The sequence below is a fragment of the Podarcis tiliguerta genome, assembly GCF_965153285.1.
Source record: "Podarcis tiliguerta genome assembly, chromosome: 6".
Taxonomy (NCBI): domain Eukaryota; kingdom Metazoa; phylum Chordata; class Lepidosauria; order Squamata; family Lacertidae; genus Podarcis; species Podarcis tiliguerta.
Window position 1 is genome coordinate 10,223,080 of NC_139539.1, and position 21,644 is coordinate 10,244,723.

Here is a 21,644-nt window from a genome sequence, read left to right on the forward strand (position 1 = left end):
TTCTGTTGATGCAGCCTATAATCGCATTTAGGTTTCCCCCCTGCTGTATCACACTGTTGACTGCAATGCTTGTGGTCTATTAAGACCCCCAGATCTTCTGAAGGCTTGCACCTGTGCTCATTGAGAAATTTGCCTTTATCTCCTCCTCCCAAGGCTGGCCTGCTCATGAGTTGGACTGATGCTCACCAGAAGCCACTGTTGTGCAGCCCTAGTAAGACAGACTCCAGCAGCCAGGAGGTGGCCAGACGAGGTGGCCCCTGTCTCCTCTTAATGTAAGGGTGAGGAACCTCAGGCCACTAGGCCTCCCTATTTGGCCTGCCCACCTGCCCTATAAAAAGGTAAAGGCAACCCTGACCATTAGGTCCAGTTGTGACCGACTCTGGGGTTGCGGCACTCATCTCGCTTTATTGGCCGAGGGAGCCGGCGTACAGCTTCCGGGTCATGTGGCCAACATGACTAAGCCGCTTCTGGCGAACCAGAGCAGCGCACGGAAACGCCGTTTACCTTCCCGCTGGAGTGGTACCTATTTATCTACTTGCACTTTGACGTGCTTTCGAACTGCTAGGTTGGCAGGAGCAGGGACCGAGCAACAGGAGCTCACCCTGTCGCAGGGATTCGAACCGCCGACTTTCTGATCGGCAAGTCCTAGGCTCTGTGGTTTAACCCGCAGCGCCACCTGTGTCCCTTTACCTGATGTCAAAACGGTAAAGGCAAAACAGAGCTGAAAGCGGGGTTGCAAAACTCTGTCCACAGGGCATGTCAAGAGTCAACAATCAGCTGATACAGTAGTTGGGCCTTCCATGCACAATGCTATGCAAAAATGGATCCCCTGCCATCATTGTGACACCAGGTGATTGACAGGAGAGTGGTCCTGTCCAACTGTCAAATGTGACCTGCGGGGGCGGGACCCAGATCCACCAGTCGGATCCAGCTCCTTATGCCACCCTAGGAGTAGTGGCAAAGCCACCTATCTCTATAAGAACCTTGCATTTAGAACTCTTCATTCTCACAATTGTCCTCACGAATAATGAAGAAGGCAGATAAAGGCAACGTTCATGAGTCTCCAGCTCCCGCCCTTTCTGTTTTCCCAACAACGCTCCTCCCCATTTTATTTGCACAACAACCCTGTGAGGTAGGTTAGGCTGAGAGTGAGTGACTGGGCCACGCTCAAAAAAAGAAGGCATCCAAGCATGGAATTTTTGCCCTGGGGTGCCTCAGGGCACTATTTTGTCCCCTGTGCCATTTAGCAGCTGTATGTGGGGGATTTGGAGCAAAATGTCGTCCTCATGGCGATGGCACTCGGCTCTTCTTCTCCATGATATCTGAAGCAGGTGTGGTCATGCACGCCCTGTAGAAAGTGGATGAAGGGCCTATAAACTGAGTTTAAATCCTTTGTTGTTGTTGTTGTTTAGTCGTTTAGTCATGTCCGACTCTTCGTGACCCCAGGGACCAGAGCACGCCAGGCCCTCCTGTCTTCCACTGCCTCCTGCAGTTTGGTCAAACTCATGTAAGTAGCTTCGAGAACACTATCCAACCATCTCGTCCTCTGTCGTCCCCTTCTCCTTGTGCCCTCCATCTTTCCCAACATCAGGGTCTTTTCCAGGGAGTCTTCTCTTCTCATGAGGTGGCGAAACTCTTGGATCCTCAGCTTCACAATCTGTCCTTCCAGTGAGCTCTCAGGGCTGATTTCCTTCAGAATGGATAGGGTTGATCTGCTTGCAGTCCATGGGACTCTCAAGAGTCTCCTCCAGCGCCATAATTAAAAAGCATCAATAATTCTTTATGGTTCAGCTCTCACTTCCATACGTTACTACTGGGAAAACCATAGCTTTAACTGATCACTGCCTTGCCGTGGCGAAGGGGCTTGAATAACTCAGAGAAGCTATGAGCTATGCCGTGCAGTTTAAATCCTTGAAAGGCATAGTCCCTGTGGGTATCTGGAAGATAGATCGCCTTACCTGTATTGGATGGGCTGGCACTCCATCTAAAGGAACAGGTGCATAGTCCAGGGTGCTCTTTGATCCATCATTATTGTTGGAGGCCCTGATGAGCTCAGTGATCAAGCCTGCCTGCTACAAACTTCAGCGACAGCAGTTCCTGGACTAGGATAACCTGGCCGCCAATGTTTCAGCCATTGGTGACTCCAATATATGATTTCTGCAATGTTCTCCCTGCTCTTAATGTTGGCCCGGAAGCTGCAGTTGGCACAGGATGATGCAGGTAAGCTGTTGACTGGAGGAGCCTACCAACTTCGCATGGCACAACCAGTGAAGGAGCTGCAGTCCACCTTTCCAGTGGTTAAGAGCAGTGGACTCGTAATCTGGTGAATCGGGTTCGATTCCCCGCTCCTCCACATGCAGCTGCTGGGTGACCTTGGGCCAGTCACACTTCTCTGAAGTCTCTCAGCCCCACTCACCTCACAGAGTGTTTGTTGTGGGGGAGGAAGGGAAAGGAAGTTGTGAGCCGCTTTGAGACTCCTTAGGGTAGTGATAAAGCGGGATATCAAATCCAAACTCTTCTTCTTCTTCTTTCCACTGGTGGTAAGAGCCCCATGGTCTCCCCTATGGCACATTACCTTAGGACCACAGCCAGCGCAGCTGCTGGTTGCACTGGCTTAACAATGGACATTGTGTGTATTTTATGTGTATCTTAATGATCACAAGTCATGGGGTCGTGGAGAACGTTTGTATGAACTTAACAGTGCTTAGCTTACGTTTTTTTAGCTGCTCTTCTGTTAATGCTGTTAGTATTATTTTAGATTATAAACGCCATATTGATATGCTAACCATATAATATGGATTTTGCTGTAATGGTGCCGTTCAGCTTATTTTTCAGCTGCTGTTTTGTTAATAGCGTTTAGCTGTGATTATTTTTTTGTTGTTGTTTTGTTAACAGTGTCATATAGATGGTTTCATTTTAAATTGTAATTGTGTCATTGATTATTTGTTAATTATTTCATACAATTCAAGCTGCATCTGCAAGGGCACAAGGAGAAGGGGACGACAGAGGACGAGATGGTTGGATAGTGTTCTGGAAGCTACCAGCATGAGTTTGACCAAACTGCGGAAGGGTTTTGCGCGGAAAGTGGTTGCTGCTTGTAGTTATTTAATTGCAGTGTTTCATCAGCTGGTGTCTTGAGCAGCAACCTCTGGAAACGAAGGGCTAAAAACCGGCGCTGCTCTCCCAAATTATCTGGTCCCTTTTAACTTTGTATTTCAGCCGGTTGACTAAAATCCCTTATTTTGGCTGCTGATCCCTTATTCTCGAGGCTGCTGGTCCCTTATTTTCCAATCTGTAAGTTGACAGCTATGCTTTAGGATTCATTTGCACTAAAAACGGCACCGAAATACAATAAACCAAACCAAACCCAGCGAGACATCTGCAGGGCCGCCGGCTTTCCCCCACCCGCCCCTGATTCAACAAGGATAAGAAAGAGGAAAAACCCCACGATCCTCCATGAGGACTAGCCTCGTCCCCTCGCCCTGCCCAATAATAAACGCAGGTCCCGGAACCCGGCGCCCTTTAGGACCCGGCCGACTCCGTTCGGCAAGAGGGAGGAAGAGGCGGCGCCGAGGGAGAAAGAAAAACGCTTTTGCGGCGGGGCGGAAGGAGGCGACGGGGCGGCGCCAGGCAGACAATGGGGAAGCGCGGCAGCCAATGGGCTGGTCGGCGGGGGCCGCCTCGAGTATTTGCATAGCGGCGCGCCGCGGCCAATGGCCTTGCGAGCCGCCTGGGCGAGCGCCCTCTCGCTGGGCAGCGCGGAGAAGAGGGCTCCACCCGGCCGGGCTTGGGGCGGCCGCGACGGCTGCCCGGGCGGCCGCTGGTGGCAGCAGCAGCAGCAGCGAGCGGAGAGAATGGCTGCGGCTGCGTGCGGCTCGTCCGCAGACCGGGAGCCCCCGGAGCCTCCTCCGCCGCCGCCCGGGGAGCCCGCGCCGCCTCCGCCGGCGAGGAAGCGCGGCGGGGATTCTCGCCGGCGGCAGGCCGCCCTCTTCTTCCTCAACAACATCTCCCTGGACGGGCGGCCGCCGTGCCTGGCCCCGGGCAAGACGCCGCTGCAGTCTCCGCAGCAGCAGCAGCCGCCGCCTCCGCCGCCCTCGTCCTCCGCCGCGGCCCCCGGGGAGCGGCCCGACGACGATGCTTTGCCCGCCTCGAGGCTCCTGCTCGCCACCCCGCCGGGGCTGCTGCTGCCTGCCGCCGCCGCCGCCGAGCTGGACCCTTCCCGCGGGCTGGGCGCCGCCGCCGCCGCCCTCCTGCCCCAGCTGCTGCTGGGCAGCCCGCTCTGCCCCGTGGTGCCCGCCCCGGCCGTCGCAGCCGCGGGGGTCTTGGCGAAGCCGGGCGTCGCCCCCGCGGGGCTGCTGAGCCCCACCCAGAGCATCGCCGCCGCCGGAGGAGGGTTCCCCTTGGAAGTGCAGAGGCAAAGGTGAGGAGGGCCCGGGGGGGGGGGAGGTGTGTCTCGGATTCCTGGGTCCTTTTTGGAAAAAGCGGGGTGGGAGGGGGAGTTCGGGCAGGTGCCTGCGTTTGACCAGTTTCCGGATCTAAATGCACATATATACATATGTGTCCTGTCTTCAGTCTTCTTGCGCTGCGCAAACGCTTCCCCTCTTTACGTCGGGTTTTGTCTCCGAAGGCAATCGGTTCCTCTTACACCTACTCAGAGTCGCCCCTTTCTTCCTTGTTCCCCACGCCCACCTGTCCGTTTTATTGGATTGCTGGGCAGATATAATCGGTCCCTTGCAGGCTGGAGATCCTGCCGTCGGTGTGTGATTTTATTGTTTTGTTTTATAGCTAGCTAAAGGCTGCCCCAGCGGCGTCATTTGTAAACGCTGCAATAAACAAACGAGCACGAAGGGGTTAAAAAGGCCCACCTGCTTTTATATTGTTGACTTTTTCTTTATCGAAGAAGAGCCGCCCTAAGACTACAGCCATAACTTACCTGCCCGGACTTTTTCTCTTTTTTTTAGTCCATGTAGCTCAATATTGTCTACACTGGCTGGCAGCATCTCTCCAGCGTTTCATGCAGGGTTCACCCGTAGCCCCTTCCCTCCCAGCTCCAAGGGCTGAACGTGAGACAAAACAGATCTTCTATCACTGAGCTAGGGCCCTTTTCCAGTGCAGGCTTCAGTGTGGAGTATTTGTGAGTAAACATCCAAACAGATGCACTGTAAACGGTGCTTACTCTAAAGCAAGTCTGTGCAGGATTGCAGACTTGCTCCAACAAGTCTCTTTATCTTAAGTGTGTAAAGGATGAGAGAGTCTTCCTGGCATCTTTACTTTTGATGTGGATTCTTCTCTTTCCTTTCCCAGCCCCCCAAAAGCATTTGGTTTTAGATGCTAATAAGGTGTCTAATAGGCTAATAGGGTTTATGAGGCTTATCAGGGGATAGGGTTGCTGCTATTGTTGATGTTATTTTATTCTATCATTATTTTGGTTCTTGGGAATTATGTGGAAATTGTTCAATTTGACTGTGTACTTTCTGATGGCTTGTTTCATGTTTATGACTAGTATTATTATGCTTGTGACTTTTTTAAAATATGTGGTATGGCCGCCTTGAGAAAGGTTTTAACTTTGGCATACAGATAAAGTGACTGATGATAAACTTACATGCCTATGTCTTACAACATTTTAATGTCCTATTAACGTAAGTCCATCTTTTCTTTTCATTTCTTGCTGGGAAATTAATGTTTTGCTGGGAACTAAGCTTCTGCTTCCCCCAAACCCTAGGGAATATCTCCCGCTCTGCTTATGGGCCTCACTGCCCTACGGAGAGGACGGGTGATGAGTCCAAATTAACACCCTACTTCTTTCCCTTTCATATTATGAGAGCCTAAGTAACTTCTCCTGGGAGTCATAACTCGACTGTGCTTTGAGGATGCTCTTGAGAATTCCACTAGTGGAATTCAGTTTCTGTGTTGGCCTTATGGGACTTAGCAAAAGGTGGCATGAGCTGTGCCTTTGTTTTGCTAGGTCTGTTGGGGATGCTCTTTAATTTGCTGCTCAAAAATAAACCAGCTGCTCCTTAAGAGTCCTTAAAATTATTGTGTGTATGTTGAGAGGAAAAGCAGATTTTACCAAAGGGCATGTAAGGTTGTGCTTGTGTGTTCAAGGAATGGCGCACAGTGGTGACCCAAGCCCTGTGTTGTGCTTAGAGATGAGTCAAGTGGTTTTATCTCTGTTGAGTTGATGATAATGTCCCATTCGAAGATTCGGGAGTAGTCTTCCGTCAGCCCATCCTTCCAGAAGCCCAACTTTTTTCTGGACCCCTCTCCCACCTCAGATTTTCCCTGTGTGTTGTCTAGCCACACAGAAACGACATTACAGCACTACAATTCTATGATTCCCAAACCAACAGTCGTTCATGGCTGCCTGCAGGAGCCGCTGAAGTCTCTTAGACAACAGTAAATAAATTTAGCAGCAGCATCTCTGTAGGAAGAAACATATTAAGAGAGTAAATAAAGATGGGGCGCTGATCCTCTTGCAGTATATTATATGCCACTTTTTTGACCTGAAGTCCACACACACCCCCTGAAAGGAGTGAACAGCCTATTAAATACCATAAAATATATACGAGGGGTGCAATAGAATGGCATAAATCCATCAGCTAGCAAAACAATACAAGACAGTGATATCCTAACATAAGTGGGCCGATGGATTAAAGGATGCTCCTTCCAACCCAATATCTAGGAGCTGGAAACCTAAGCAGGCAATAAGAAATGCTATGTTTTGTTTTACAGCAAGCTTTGCACAACCAAGGAGTCTCATCACACACATACAAGCCATTTCAACTGTTCAGGGCAAACAAGTGAAAATGTCAAAGAACACCCCCCCCCAAAAAAAAAAATCCCCTAACAACTTGGAATAATTACAGTATTAATAAATATTGAGCAATAGCAAAAGGCCATGAGAGTCGGAGTGTTCCATTTACAACAGAAATCTTTTGCTTTTAGTGTTTATTACTACATGAAGCTTTTTGGCAACGGCCTGGTAGAATGAGTGGCCCAAAGGGGTTATTGAGATGCAGTTGCCCTGAGCGACTTGGGAAAACAGGATGCAAATGGGATGCGAAAAATTCAAGCCAGTATTTGCTTTCCCCTTCCTCCAGAGTCTGTCCATGTCAATATAGGAAGGCAAGGCAAGAGAGGCTTATTAAAAGACTATTATTATTTTGTCATGGCCCGCACACTACCAGACATTCCATATAATCAAGAACATAAATAAGTATATGTGTATTGTGGTGTCATCTGATAACAATGGGACCCTTAGATTCCGGTCCACTGTGTGCTTCACAATGGCGCACGAATACAACTCTCATTCAGGTGTTGGCAATCCCTGAAACTCTTGTCTAGGGTGCTGCATGCCACATTTAATTCGCATGACATTGACTCTCCTAGAGTACCTGGAGATTGTGTCTGTGACCCGTATGCAGGGTCCAGGAGGAAGCAAATGCATCGAGCTGGTCAGAATAGTGGCGTTTTGATTACCCAGTGCTCAGGAGCTTAAGTCCATCACGCTTGCCGAGTGTGGCCTGGTATGGTGCTCAATAAATCAAGGGTGTGGATGATCTGTCTCCCAGTTGTTGTGGAATTCCTGTCATCTGTGACCATTGGCCATGTAGGATGAAGTCGATGGAGTCAAGAGACCTTCAAGGAGAACCATAGATGGCCTTCCACCAAGTTTCTGAGAGTACCTGAGTCTGAGTCTTCTTCTTTGGAGGTCTTTAAGCAGAGGCTTGACAACCATATGTTAGGAGTGCTCTGATGGTGTTTCCTGCTTGGCAGGAGGTTGGACTCGATGGCCCTTGTGGTCTCTTCCAACTCTATGATTCTATTATTCTATGAGTCTTCTAAAGACCCTCACTTTTGTCATGAATATGTTTTTCTCTAGGTTGACTGCTAACTGCTTTTAACACATTAATAACTTACACGTTTTACTCATCTGTTGACCAGTTAGGGTTGGGAGAAGGGGTTGTTATGTGTGATTTAATCCACCAAATGCCAGCCCTGTGAGAGCAGAGCAAACCTCTCTTATTGTGCTCTTCTAACCTGGGCACAATGTGTTCCCGGTAGGCCTGTAAATCCCTTGATCTGGCCTGTAAATTACCCTGCCCAGACAAAAACTATTTCCCTCGTATGTTTGTGTTGCTTCACTGCCCTGTCTTTGTTTGTTTGCCCTGGCTCTTCGGTTATAATAGGTTTGTTGTGCGCTGTCGAGCTTGGAGGGCGAGCCTCCGGAGAAGAGGAACGCCAAGTGTTTTGCAGGGAAGAATTAAGAATTGCTGCTTTTAATGAAAGTCAGGCTGTCGGGTTCAGAAATTTCCAGCCTGAGCCTGTGGCATCCCAGAGCTCGTGTTTACCAAAAGCATAATTATTCCTGTTCTGCTTGCAAAACTGATGTTGCTGACTAACCTCTCCGCTAGCACCTCAGTTGATTTTATTTTATTTTAAAGCAAGGATCATTACATCTGACTTTAGTACAGACATGAGATAATTTAGTACTACTGTAGAGATGTGCAATAATTGAGAGAGCTGAAGCTTAGTTAGTAAGGAATGTGTTGTGTATGTGAGGGGTCTGTTCCATTTAAGATCTTGGGATGCAAAACTGTTGGGGATGGGTTGGATCCTGTGATCCTGTCTCTCTTCCCACAATCCAGCCTGCATGTTCAATCAATGCCTGGAGAGGGGTGGCATCACAGCCATGCTCCCCTTCCCTGGGTCTGTGTTCATCTTCAGGTCATGCCCCCCTGACCTCCAACCTTTGGGTAGACTGTAGCAAAGGGTTCTGTGCACATAAAATCTCTGTCTACCATTAGGAACTCTGTAACCAGTTGTGCTTGCACGCTGTCCAGAAGGCAGAGGCTGGGCACATGGCAAGTGAGAAAGGTCAGAACTCAGTGGTGCAGCACATTCGTTGTGTGCAAAAGATCCCGGGTCCAATCTCCGACATCTCCAGAAAGGACTGGAAAAAGACTCTACTCTGAACCCCCAGAAAGCTGCTGGCAGTCAGAGCCGACAATACTGAGCTAGGTGGGTCAGTGGTGTGGCTTGGTATAAGGGAGATTCCTACATACCATCGGTTGAGATTCTGCTCCCTACTATGTGTTTTCTGAGCCAGGGTGTGCGAAAATGGCTCCAAAGAAGCTGGGTTTGGGCTAACATGGAGAGCGTATTGGATTTTTCAACTTTCAGCTTCCAAAAATGAGGGGTGGTAAAAGGTTGTAGTATGACTTGGGAATTTAAAATATATTTTTGTTAAATTAATGTAATTTAGTTTTGCTTGGTAAGTGAAATGTGTGTGAAATTGCATAGAAATAATTAAAAACGATAGCCAAAATGATTGCCAAGCAGTTATATTGTATGTTGCTATTATTGCTCATTATTATTGTTGTTGTTGTTGTTGTTGTTATTTAGCATTACCTGACATTTTCAGAAGGCAAAATTAAAACGCTCTGGTTTTCCAAAAGCATTTCATGGGCTTCTCCATCAAAGAAAGACTTAGCGAGTCAAAAGCTGTCCAGTCACAAAAAATATCGGTAATAGCAGATTTGAATTTCACACACCCCAAAACATATTTATAAAACCCCTCACTGAAGAAATTTGGAAAAATTAAGTTGCACCCCTTAAAATGGCACACCCTAGGCTAACAGTGTGGCAGGGTTCGCAGCACATTGATACTGGTATTCCACAGTTGGGGGCAGCATGCACTTGTGGGATTTTCAAGTGGGGAGAGCTCAGTTGCACTCAAGTCTTGCTTGCATGCGTCCCATGGGAGCCAGTGTGGTGTAGTGGTTAAGAGCGGTAGTCTTGTAATCTGGGGAACCGGGTTCGCATCTCCGCTCCTCCACATGCAGCTGCTGGGTGACCTGGGGCCAGTCACACTTCTTTGAAGTCTCTCAGCCCCACTCACCTCACAGAGTGTTTGTTGTGGGGGAGGAAGGGAAAGGAGAATGTTAGCCACTTCGAGACTCCTGAAGGGGAGTGAAAGGCGGGATATCAAATCCAAACTCTTCTTCTTCTTCTTCTTCTTCTTCTTCTTCTTCTTCTTCTTCTTCTTCTTCTTCTTCTTCTGGTGAGCCACAGTGAGAACCGGATTCTGGAGCAGATAGTCGCTTGTGCTGTCACAGCAGCCCTCTTCTGATATTCTTCTATCCATAGATGGCACCTTCTTCTCTGAGCTGGCGTAAGCACTGCACAGTTGTGTGTGCGCGTACTGCAATTCTTGTTAGCGCTAAGATGGAACAAAACAAGCTCTTGGGAAGCGGAATTCAGTTTCCTGAATACCAACCTTTTATTATTTTGCAAAGAGTAGGCTTCTCGCAGCTGCAGTGATATGCCTGAGAACTGTGTGGGCAATCGTTCTCTCAGAGCCCGGAGCGATGGCCAAATAAGATTTCCGGGGTTTGAGGAGGTGTAGCCAATGGCCTGCATCTTTCCCTTCACTTCTCTAGGGCAAGCAGAATAAACGATGCAATCAAAAACATTGAAATGAATCAGAGTTGTTTTGTGGACTGAGAGGGGAGCACACACACCATCCAGCAAAAACACCCTTGCTCAAAGCAGGAAATTTGGGTCCTGAGCATCCTCAACAGAGGCCATCCAGCCTCTGCTTCAAAATCCTTCGCTGCAGGTGAAGCCACCACCGCTCTAGCGACCTGGATCCATGGTTGAACAGCCCTTGCAGTTAAGAAGTTTCTCCTACTGTTCATCCAAAATCCATTCTCCTGTTATATAAACCTGTTAGTTCTAGTACAATGACATGGCTTGTATATCTGCCCCTTGCTTGGTCCAGCTATTGGTTGGTTTGTCTCATTGGAATTATTTGTTGTTGTGGCATTAGTAATTCCTTCTTCAGGAACAACCACACATTGCAGTCTCCTTTCCCTGTTTATCTAGCCATTGAATCCTCCCTTGCATTACTTGAGGAAGGGTTCTATTTCATAGGTTGTACATAATATTGGACTGGCTGGGTAGGGAACACTTAAAGCGGGGTTGTTGTTTTTAGCACCGAGTGCTAAAAATGCAACGGTGGTGGCGTTGCCTTAGACTTTTGGCATTGCAATTAGTTCATTGGCGCAAGGATGCACCCTTCTCCCCTCCCCCTTTGGCCCCTTCGCAAAGCCTTTTGCTCTGTGACCTCTTCCTGCAGTCCTCTTGTGATCAGCGTTTGAAATTTGCCAGGTGCATTTTGCACCTGGCTATCGTTCACCTGTGACCAAGTGAAGATGCCCAGGTGCCAGGATGCGGCCTGACGTCTTCACCATCTGGAGGTGTGTGCCTGGGAATCCTTGGATCTTGCCTGCCTTCACACGCTAACAACACATCCTGTTATATTTTATCTGCACAATCAGCACAAATTTCAGGAACCAAAAAGTTGTATTGAAAAATATGGCTTTCAAGCCCCCTGGCCTCCAATTGGCAATGACACATTCTGTTTTGGGGACTGTAACCCCGGTTTAAAGAGCCGTTTGGCGTCTAGCTTATATATCTGAGCTTCTAACACTGGTTGTGATTCCCTTTCAATCCTGGCATAAACAGGATTAAAGTTCCAGGCTTCCCGTTGTGACTGACGTATCAGTCATCCGTCACTGAGAATGAGCCCAGAATTTCTGGAGAGCAGCCCTTTGGCTCAGCCCGTATAAGCAAGCCAGGTGCTTTGGTGACCCCTCTTGCAGATCTAGAACAACCCCGAACTAAAATATACAGGCTGCAGCAGCATCCAGGCTCTGCCTGCATCATAGAAATCATAATTCAGCCTCTTCTTGTGCCAAGCCACATTCAAAAGGAGCTGTCACAGCATGGTTGCTGCGCAATGCCCTTGCCGTGACCCTTTGAACAAGCTTCTCTTTCTTGCCAGATCTCCTTCCAGTTTGCCAGATGCACGTAACTGGCAGAAAATGCAAGGCTGGAAGCTTGTCAGGTAAAGGCAGCAGGTGTGCCTCCTGTCTGTATTGTGAATTGTGCTTCCCTGGTGTTGCTTAAACAACCAGGTGCAGCCCTTAAAGGCTCAGAACAGAGAGAACTGCCCTACAGGATCAGACTGTTCCTCCATTTAGTTTTGGGTTGTCTGTGCATCAATGGGCAACGACTCTTAAGATAATCCTTTCTCCGTAACCTTATCCTCCTAGCTGCAGATTGAACCTGCATGCACAAAGCACAGACTCCACCACTGAGTCTTCTTCCTGACCCATCCCTTTGCTTTCATTAATGATATGCTGTAATCCAGCTACCCAGTGTCCTCCAGGTTAGCCCTAGGCAGCCTGGCACCAGGTAGGATAGAACATGGCCATTGAAGTAGTAGCTGGTGGGTTTTAGCCTCTAGGGAAGGGACCAGTTTGGGACCGATTTTTTGCAAGCCCTTTCTTGGCTAAAGGACAGGGTATAAATGCTGTACAAATAAAATTCGTAGTATGAGCCAGCTGGTGATTTGTAATAAACCAAACTAAACCTAGACAGCATCTTGCCAACAAAGGTCCATATAGTTAAAGCTATGGTTTTCCCAGTAGTGATGTATGGAAGTGAGAGCTGGACCATAAAGAAGGCTGATCGCCGAAGAATTGATGCTTTTGAATTATGGTGCTGGTGGAGACTCTTGAGAGTCCTATGGACTGCAAGAGGATCAAACCTATCCATTCTTAAGGAAATCAGCCCTGAGTGCTCACTGGAAGAACAGATTCTGAAGCTGAGGATCCAAGACTTTGGCCACCTCATGAGAAGAGAAGACTCCCTGGAAAAGACCCTGATGTTGGGAAAGATGGAGGGCACAAGGAGAAGGGGACGACAGAGGACGAGATGGTTGAATGGTGTTCTCGAGGCTACCAGCATGAGTTTGACCAAACTGCGGGAGGCAGTGGAGGACAGGAGTGCCTGGCATGCTCTGGTCCATGGGGTCACAAAGAGTCAGACACGACTAAACGACTAAACAACAACAACCCTCAGCTGAGATTTCTTCCAGAAACATTAATCAGGGGAGCAGGTGGCCTCTCTTATTGCCTTGCTTTCCTTAGTTTCTCCATCCTCTGGAAGCAATGGAAGGAGCAAAGTGGCATTGCTAGGTAAACATCCCGTAATATCCCTTTCTGATGATAGGGAAGACGGGGAATCATATGAAGCTGCCTTTATATCAAGTCTGCCCACCCAGCTCAGTATAGCCTACACTGACTGCCAGCAGCTGCCCAGGGTTTCGTGAAAGCAGCCCATCCCTACATGGCAATGCCAAGGATTGAACCCGGGACCTTTAGTGGAAAGCAGATTCTGTAGCCACAGCCCTGTCCCAGGGAAGGCTACAAGACCTCCTCTCCCATGCACAGTAAATATCACAGGAAGGAACATGGGCACAAGAAGTACATGAGGAACGTGGAAGAACACCTGCCCAAACCCACCGCCTGTGCTGTGATTGGGTCTTGGAAACCTTGTTGTCGACCCTGTCCCTGAATGCCATGGTGCAGCAGACCATAATTCCAGCTGTGTGATCCAGGGGGATTGAAGTGTGGTGGAGGTGAATTTGTGCCTCATTAATGAGCAGCTGACAGCAAAGTTTTTGCAATTGCAAAAACTCTCCAGCTGAGGCTTGGAGGTGGTCTTGCCCTTCTGGGGCGAGCCAGCTAGGTTTAGACTGAAAGGTCTTTGGGGCAGGTGAACTTTGCTGGCTTTGTGGTGCTGATGTGTATCCCTGGAAGTGCAAACAAGATGCAGTGTGGGAAACTTCACATCATTTATATCTGTGCCCCTTTAGGGGGTGGAGAGAGGAGCTGGAGAATAGCTGCTCAGCATCAAATAAAGAAAACAGCATTAAAACCTTGTCCCCGCAAGCTTCAAAATTAATGACTTGTAGGGCTGACATGATATTGACTCAGGCTGTTCTTACATAAGAGGTCAGGGCAGCTTTATTTAGTATGTGGTGTTTGACTCTCTCTTCTTCTTTTTTGGGTGTCTTTTGAGAGCAAATATTCGGAACTCAAATGGCATGTTGACATTTCAAGAGGATCAGTTACACAATTAGGAAAGGGTACAGCAAAGCCGTAATTAGGAATTGCACTTTTGAAACAGAATCTAAAAGCCGTTCTTCCTAAGGAGGGCAGATCAGTTGGCTTCAGCATTTCCTTGGCAGGAGTTTTCTTGGAGCACAATCGCAGCAGCAAGCGAAAAAGATAATAGTAGTATTTTTAGCCTTTTTGAGAGGTGGGGTGCCTTTATCTTGTTAGAAAAAGCCAAACTACAAAGCAAAGGAAGAGAAAAGGGGCAGGTTGTAACTAGGACCAAGCATCTGTTCTAAATGCTAAAACATGGGGATGTGTGCAAGGAAACTCTTATTTAGTACACATCTACCTTGTAAGCTTGTAAGGGACTTGTATGCTGCTTTGTTACTCCATTAGTGGGCCTTGGTGCCCCAAATTTCAGCAGTGCTCTGTGCGACTCCAAAATCCGGCGCCCCAAACCACCTCTCGCCTTCCACTGGACATAATAGGTAATATATAGGTAATACATATTCCACTCTGTTTGGCCCACTCATCAATCTGAAAGCATGGTGCATTTTCCTGTTTTGTGGCCACCTCTGCACAGGACCCTTTCTGGTTATCCATATGCAATTATGCTGTCAATATCCCTCAGAAGAAAAATGTTTCATAGGAGAGGCAAAGTGAATGCCAAACACTGGATCTTTTCAAAGCCCTCGGGGTTTTTGCTTAGCCATTCTCACTTATTCCTTGCATGGGATGCTACTGGAAGTGTGCAGGTAGACGTGGGATGCTGCTGGGAGGGGGAAAGGTGGGGTTTTGTGTTAGGGGAGCAAGCGAGCGAGCTGTGTGGATCTAAGCAGAAACCAAAAGTGTTTGAGCCCCACCACATTGGGCGAATGTTTCAGGGGGTTGGGCTAGAATGCTGTATGGTCCTCACAGTCCCTTCCAACTCTTATGATTCTACAGAGTTCAAAAGAGCCACTGGCCAGGTTGCACCTTGCAGAATGCATTGATAATCCAAGGCTTGTATATGTGGACTTTGTGCACACCATACATTTAAAGCGCATTGCTTCTCCCATGGGAACTGTAGTTTGTTAAGGACACTGGGAATTGTAGCTCTGCGGGGGGACGGACCACAGTTCCCAGGCTCCTTTGGCGGAAGCCATGTGCTTGAAACTCATGGTGTCTATGCAGGCTCCCCTGACACAGTTTTCCACGCTAATTGGGAAATGCCACCTGCCTTGATGGAAGGGCCCTGAGAGACAGACAGGGATGGGATGGTTGAGAGGCTGGGAGAAGAAAGAAAATCTCCAAGGTGAGAGATGGGACTCTGGGAGGGTCCCCCACTTCCTGTGTGAGACAAGAGCTACCTTTGAGAGCAGACTCTGCGTCCCCCCCCATCTGTTTTTGTTTTTACAGTCATACCTCGGGTTACGAACGCTGCGGGTTGTGTGTTTTCGGGTTGCGGACCGCGCCGAACCCGGAAGTACCGGAACGGGTTACTTCCAGGTTTTGGCGCATGCGCAGAAGCGCAAAATGACGTCATGTGCAGAAGCGCCAAATTGCGTCGTGCACAGACATGGCGCTTCAGGCTACGAACGCTGCGGGTTGCGAACGTCCCTCCCACACGGATCACGTTCGCAACCAGAGGTATGACTGTATTTAGATTACCGTATTTTTTGCTCTATAAGACTCACTTTTTCCCTCCTAAAAAGTAAGGGGAAATGTTTGTGTGTCTTATGGAGTGAATGCAGGCTGCGCAGCTATCCCAGAAGTCAGAACAGCAAGAGGGATTGCTGCTTTCACTGCGCAGCGATCCCTCTTGCTGTTCTGGCTTCTGAGATTCAGAATATTTTTTTTCTTGTTTTCCTCCTCCAAAAACTAGGTGCGTCTTGTGGTCTGGTGCGTCTTATAGAGCGAAAAATACGGTAGTTCCTTTTATCTTGTTGTACCATGAAAAAGCTTTAATAATAAGGAAAAAAAGGTCTCCTGCCTTAAGCCCTCCTGGCAACAAATGAAAACAGTGGGTTTGTCGCTGCACACCTTCCCATAGGCAGCACGCTTGCTATGATTGCCAAATAAAAGAACCCCCGGTGTGCTCTACCTTTTCTTCTCCTCTCGCCACTCCTTTTTTAAATTAGCTTCCTTTTAGGTTTTGATCCCTCTGCTTTCTGCTCCTGCTTTTGGTCCCTTGGTTTTCTCAAAGGGAAAGGTGTGGAGAGAAGGGGGGAGCACATTGCGGCAGGGCTAGATTTAAAATGAATTTCTGCAACTGGTCCGGGGGGGGGGGGGAGAGGCCAGATTCTCTCAGTGGCATCCAAGATAGCTGAAGGGCTTTGAAAACTTGACAGGTTATGAAAGCTCGGAGAAATGTGAGGAAGGCAAAGACATCTGCCTGACTACGCAGCTTTTGATTATGTTCTTCTGAAGTCCCAATGCGGCCTTGAAGGGGGTGGAGGGAGAGAGAGACGCATCTGGGTAAGCAAATAGATCAGCAGCAGCAGATGCAAATGGCTCTATATTTCAGCTTCCTGCTAGAAAGACACTGCCATTTAGCATGTTTGAAAGGCCTTGACTGGTTTGGGGACCCTGGACCCGAAGACCAGGACCCTCTGTTCCGTCAGAATAGAAACTGGGCTGGGAGGACCCATTAGGACAGTTGGTGGGTGGAAGGCCGATCCCCATCTATTGGTACTTCAGCGGATGAATTGCAGCAGAATTGCAAAGGGTTTCTGACCCTTGGCTGTTCAGTCGCTGCAAAAAGCTTTCTACTCCTTACCTTCTAGGATACTCAAGGATGGGTTGGCGAAATGAAATCTGCTTCATAGAGGCAGGTGAAAAGATGGTGAGCAGGGTTCGAAATTAGCAGGGTGCCAGGTGCATTTTGCACCTGAAGGTTCTCCATTTCCAAGCACCTCAAGAAGTCTGGGTGCCATTTTTTGCGCCTGGCTGACACTCAAGGATTGCTGAAATGCATGTGCTTTGAAGCCTCAAGCTATATGTTAAGGATAGACGAGATGTTAAGGAGTTTAACAATAAAGAGAGGAGTGTTTTGAAAACTGAAGTATGGTACCAATATTTTTATTGTCAACACTAAATGAAACACTTATTAGCAATTTCTGATAAAATTGTAATATTAACAATGTGCCACTTACGTGAATTGTATATTAATTCATGCTTACAAAAAGGATAAATAAAAAGTGTTGCCGACCTCCCCCCGCAGTGGCGACTAGACATTCTGTTTTGGCGCCCACAACCCAGGTCCCAGAAGCCATTTAGCTCCTAGGTTTTCTATCCCAGTTTCTAACATAGAGGGTGAGTTCAGTTCTCGAAACATTGCGCTTTGCTGCTTCTGCACAAATGAGGGAGTCCCTGTGTTAAAGAGTGTGCAGTCTAGAAGCAAGACTGGAGAGAGAGAGAACAGAGGACTGGGTGAAAGAGCAAATTGGGGTTGTTGTGAACAAATGAATGCAGTGGCACAGAGTTAGACTTTGCTGCGCTTCAAGTCTTTTGCGTCGCTTGCTTTTTTTGCAAGAGCATCATAGAAATGGTGTGTTTGGAGGGATTTGAAGGCGGGGAGAGGTGGCTTTCCGTTGTAGGTGAAGAAGAAGAGAGCTTCATGCTGGCGGGGGCGACAATAAAAAGCTGTAACAGCAACGGCAAGCTTTATTGGGGATGCTGCAAGCAGTGCCCCCAGCTTAGTGCTCTGATTTTGTGTTGGCTGTCAGGTTGCTCGCTGCTTAAAGTGTTGCTCAGTGCAGTTCTGCTACCCAACAGGGACAGGACTGGGAGTTGTAACATGCTTGATAGTGGAGATGACAGCAGATGCCTCCGGGCTAGAAATGTGAGTTCAGTTACCTGCGAAATGGCTGATTGCTGCACAATTCCAGAGGCTGTTGCATTGTGCCGTGGAAATAGGATCTTTGCCTCGCGGGGCGTGTGAGAAGGAAAAGGGACTTTTGTTTCCTGCAGTGAGTCACAACTGTGCTACCGAAAATACCAAAATAGAAATGGCCGGATAATCCTTCATAAATTGTGTAACATCCAGGCGTAATTCAAGGGGTTGACTTTTGCCTCGAGAGCCCCAGTGGAATGGGCAACCTTCAGACTTCCAGATGTTGTTGATCTTCAGCTCCCATCCATTGTTCGAAATTAGCCAGGTGCGTTTTGCTACTGGTGGATGTCCAATTGCGACTACATGGAGATTTCTGGGCACCAGGTTGGCGACCACAGTCTGCCTTGGTCCATTGATAATTTCATTTCTGCTGTGTGTGTTTCTCCATCTTGCATACTGGGACCAGTGAATTTAGAGCAAGCTACAGATCAAGCAAGGGACGTGGGTGGCGCTGTGGTCTAAACTGCAGAGCCTGGGGCTTGCCAATCAGAAGGTTGGCGGTTCGAATCCCTGCGACAGGGTGAGCTCCTGTTGTTCGGTCCCAGCTCCTGCCCATCTAGCAGTTCGAAAGCACGTCAAAGTGCAAGTAGATAAATAGGTCCCGCTCCGGCGGGAAGGTAAACGGTGTTTCTGTGCGCTGCTCTGGTTTGCCAGAAGCGGCTTAGCCATGCTGGCCACATGAGCCAGAAGCTGTCTGCGGACAAACACCGGCTCCCTCGGCCTATAGACCAACATGAGCGCCACAACCTAATGGTCAGGGGTACCTTTACCTTTACAGATCAAGCAATGTAGTTGAGATCATAGAATCATAGAATTCTGGCATTGGAAGGGACCCCCAGGGTCATTTAGTCCAGCCCGATCGTGAACAGACATTCCATTTTGGCGACCACAACCTAGATCCAAGGTGCCATTTGACGCTTAGCTTATATACCTGAGTTTCTAATACTGTTCCCATCAGCCCCAGACAGCAAGAACAGCGTTTGGGTATGATGGTAGTTGTGGTCCCTGTAACATCATAGCTCTCAGAGGCTAGGATTAAGCCATTGTGGGATGACTCTTCTTATAACTGGGTATTGTCTGTCGCCTGATTAAGGAAACCTCATTTGATTTGATCTGATTCAATCTGCATATGAGCAAAACTGCCCTAGCAAGAAGCATTCTCTCTGTGTGACTATATAAAATTAACCGCTGCCAATCCATTATGCAGCTTTTGTCAATGGTGTGCATTTTGGTGGTTTTGTGACCAGATTCCTGGGAATGGTGTGTGCTAGAAACTGAACACGTCATACATATCTGTCCCTTGAACTCTGTAAATATTTTTGTTGCTGTTTCTTGACTTTAAACTGGCAGAGGAGCAGGCTCTGCTTCCTCGGTTCTGTAAAGGGGCCAACTGCATCCTTTTCAGAGCTGTCTGCACCATAATTCAGTGTCAGAACACATTCTGTGCATGCAAAAGGTTCCGTCCCTGACATCTCCAGGCAGCGCTGGAGAAGATTCCTCTTGGAGATCCACTCTCAAAGTAGACAGTACTGGGCTGAATGGAACAGTGGTCTGAAATCTTTAGAAGGCAGCTCCCTGCATACAACAGCAGCTGCTGCCACTCTAAATTACTGTGATGCTTGGTTTGGTCACTTAGCCAGCAGTATACCACATGTTGAAAAATCAGTCTTCAGTACTCGCTTCCAGGATCACCGCAATTGGAACTTGAGTGACCTCTTGGAGGTAAAATGATTGTGCTTTATAAGTCATCTGGGTGATGCCTGAGGGCCACAAATATCCTCCTTCCTTCTCTCAAATGAGTAGGAAGCTTGCAACGGACGGCCGTGAATGTGCTTTTATGTCTCAGACTAGAGATGGATATTTTTTTAAGCACTTTCCGGGGGTTTTCACAGCCCACTTCTTCTCAAAATGTCAAATATCTCCGCTTCCTGCCATGCGAAATAGGATGAAGTGTTTTTAAGCTGTCATGATTTGTAAAGAACTCTGAAAGAGGCACAACTGCAATATTTGCTCAGAGCAAAATGCAGATGAAAAGGAGCCTACGTTTTGCCACTTCCCAGGTCCCATAATTTTGGAAGTGTTGATTTATGAGGTTTCCGCCTTTCTTATTCTGTAACAATTCAGGAATTGAGTTTTTCAATAATAATAATAATAATAATAATAATAAATCATAGGGATCAGTTGTAGCCTAGTTAGAGCTGATGAAGTGTAACAAAGGAAGCTGCCTTATACCAGTCTTTCCCTATGATCGTTCCCTAGATGTTTATTCTGTTATTACTATTAATAATAATAATAGTAATAACAGAATAAACATCTAGGGAACGATCATAGGGATTATTAGTCATTAAGTTTGTATATACCACCCTTCATCTGAAAATCACAGGGCAGTTCACAGCAGAAAAATACAAAACGAGAGCACAAAATATGTAATAAAACAAAAACAAACCAATAACCCTCTTCCAACAAACATTTAAAAGCCCATATAATGTTAATCAGCCCAAGGCCTGGTTATAGAGAAATGGTTTTGCCTGGCACCTAAAGATATATAATGAAGGCACCAGGCAAACGCCAAAATGGAATGTCTAGTTGCCACAGTTGTGAAGAATATTCTTGTGCCATGAATGGTCCATGTCACCATTAAGGGGACTGTCCCTGGGTCAGGTGACTTTTTCTTTTCTAAGTTCTCAAAGTTCTCAGCCTAGCTTAAGGTTGTCGTCTGAACTAGCCAGATGTTTAACAGATAATCAATCACAGTCAATCCCAACATTTGAAAAATAAGACTTTAAAACCATTTTTCCAAAAAAGAGGCAACTAGACATTCCGTTCTGGCAATGGAAACCTTGGTTTAAGGAGTCATTTGGAACCTAGCTTATATATCTGAGTTTCTAATACTCCCTGCCAGATATGTAACAGGAAGGAGTTCAAAAGGGTGGGTATTGCTACCAAAGGCCTGATTCCTGCAGCATTGGGAGTGGACCTCCTGATGTGATGAAATCTAGCACAGTGATCAGTTGCAGATATATGGGGGTGAGGAATTTTATTTTGTGCCAATATGGGTACAGTAATCCTAGCCTAACTCACAGGGTGGCATTTGCAAAACCTTTTCAGTAAGATTGTAGTATGTGAAGCTCTTTGCACGCTGTAAAACACAACACAAATGCTAAGTACTATGATTTGGGAGCCAGCTGTTCAGAGAGAGAAATTCAGCATCCCACTGGGATGGTTTGAGCCCCTTTCCACGATCCTCGACAGTTCTCTGGCTCGCAGCCAAGACGTCCAGCCCTAAATCATGGCTCTACAATCACACATAGTTTAGGTGTAAGGAGGAGATCTGCCAGTAATCTGTAATAAGGCGGAACAGAGATAAAAATAACCTGTGTTTAATTGGGTGGTGACATTGGTACAGTGACTCAGCTATCAAGGAAGTTTTTGAGAAGGGAGGCTACGTGCATCTGCTGCCGTGTAAAGCATATGAGACTACCTTCTGATTGCTGGGATTCTTGCAAAGAATACTGGACTAGCTAGATCAGCGGTTCTCAACCTGTGGGTCCCCAGATGTTGTTGGACTACAACTCCCATCAACCCTGAGCCTTCCTAGCTAGGGGTGATGGGAGTTGTAGTTCAACAACATCTGGGGACCCACAGGTTGAGAAAGGCTGAGCTAGATGAAGGCCTGATCCTGCCAAGCACTTAACACATACTTGAGCAGAAGTGTATTCTCCTTCCTGCTTGGTGCAGATTAGTTATGCCTTGGCTACTAAACTAAATGTGTATTTTTCTTTAATTTAAAACACAACACT

General features: G+C 47.5%; 1 protein-coding gene and 1 long non-coding RNA gene across 2 annotated transcripts in view; one reads left to right on the forward strand and one right to left on the reverse strand.

Annotated features, from left to right (window-relative positions):
- Positions 1 to 3,637: 3,637 nt before the first annotated feature.
- CABLES2 (Cdk5 and Abl enzyme substrate 2) overlaps positions 3,638 to 21,644 on the forward strand; it is a gene marked incomplete at its 5' end in the record, with an annotated part of 50,192 nt that continues 32,185 nt past the window's right edge. The window contains 2 exon segments of the mRNA XM_083447428.1: positions 3,638 to 3,673; positions 3,675 to 4,420. Coding sequence (XP_083303554.1) covers positions 3,638 to 3,673; positions 3,675 to 4,420 — 782 coding nt within the window.
- The window catches only part of LOC310680758, a 36,187-nt gene continuing 28,402 nt past the window's right edge, over positions 13,860 to 21,644 (reverse strand). Inside the window, exon 4 of the long non-coding RNA XR_014512914.1 lies at positions 13,860 to 14,206. This is a non-coding gene — a long non-coding RNA (uncharacterized lncRNA). The remainder of the gene's footprint in view (positions 14,207 to 21,644) is intronic.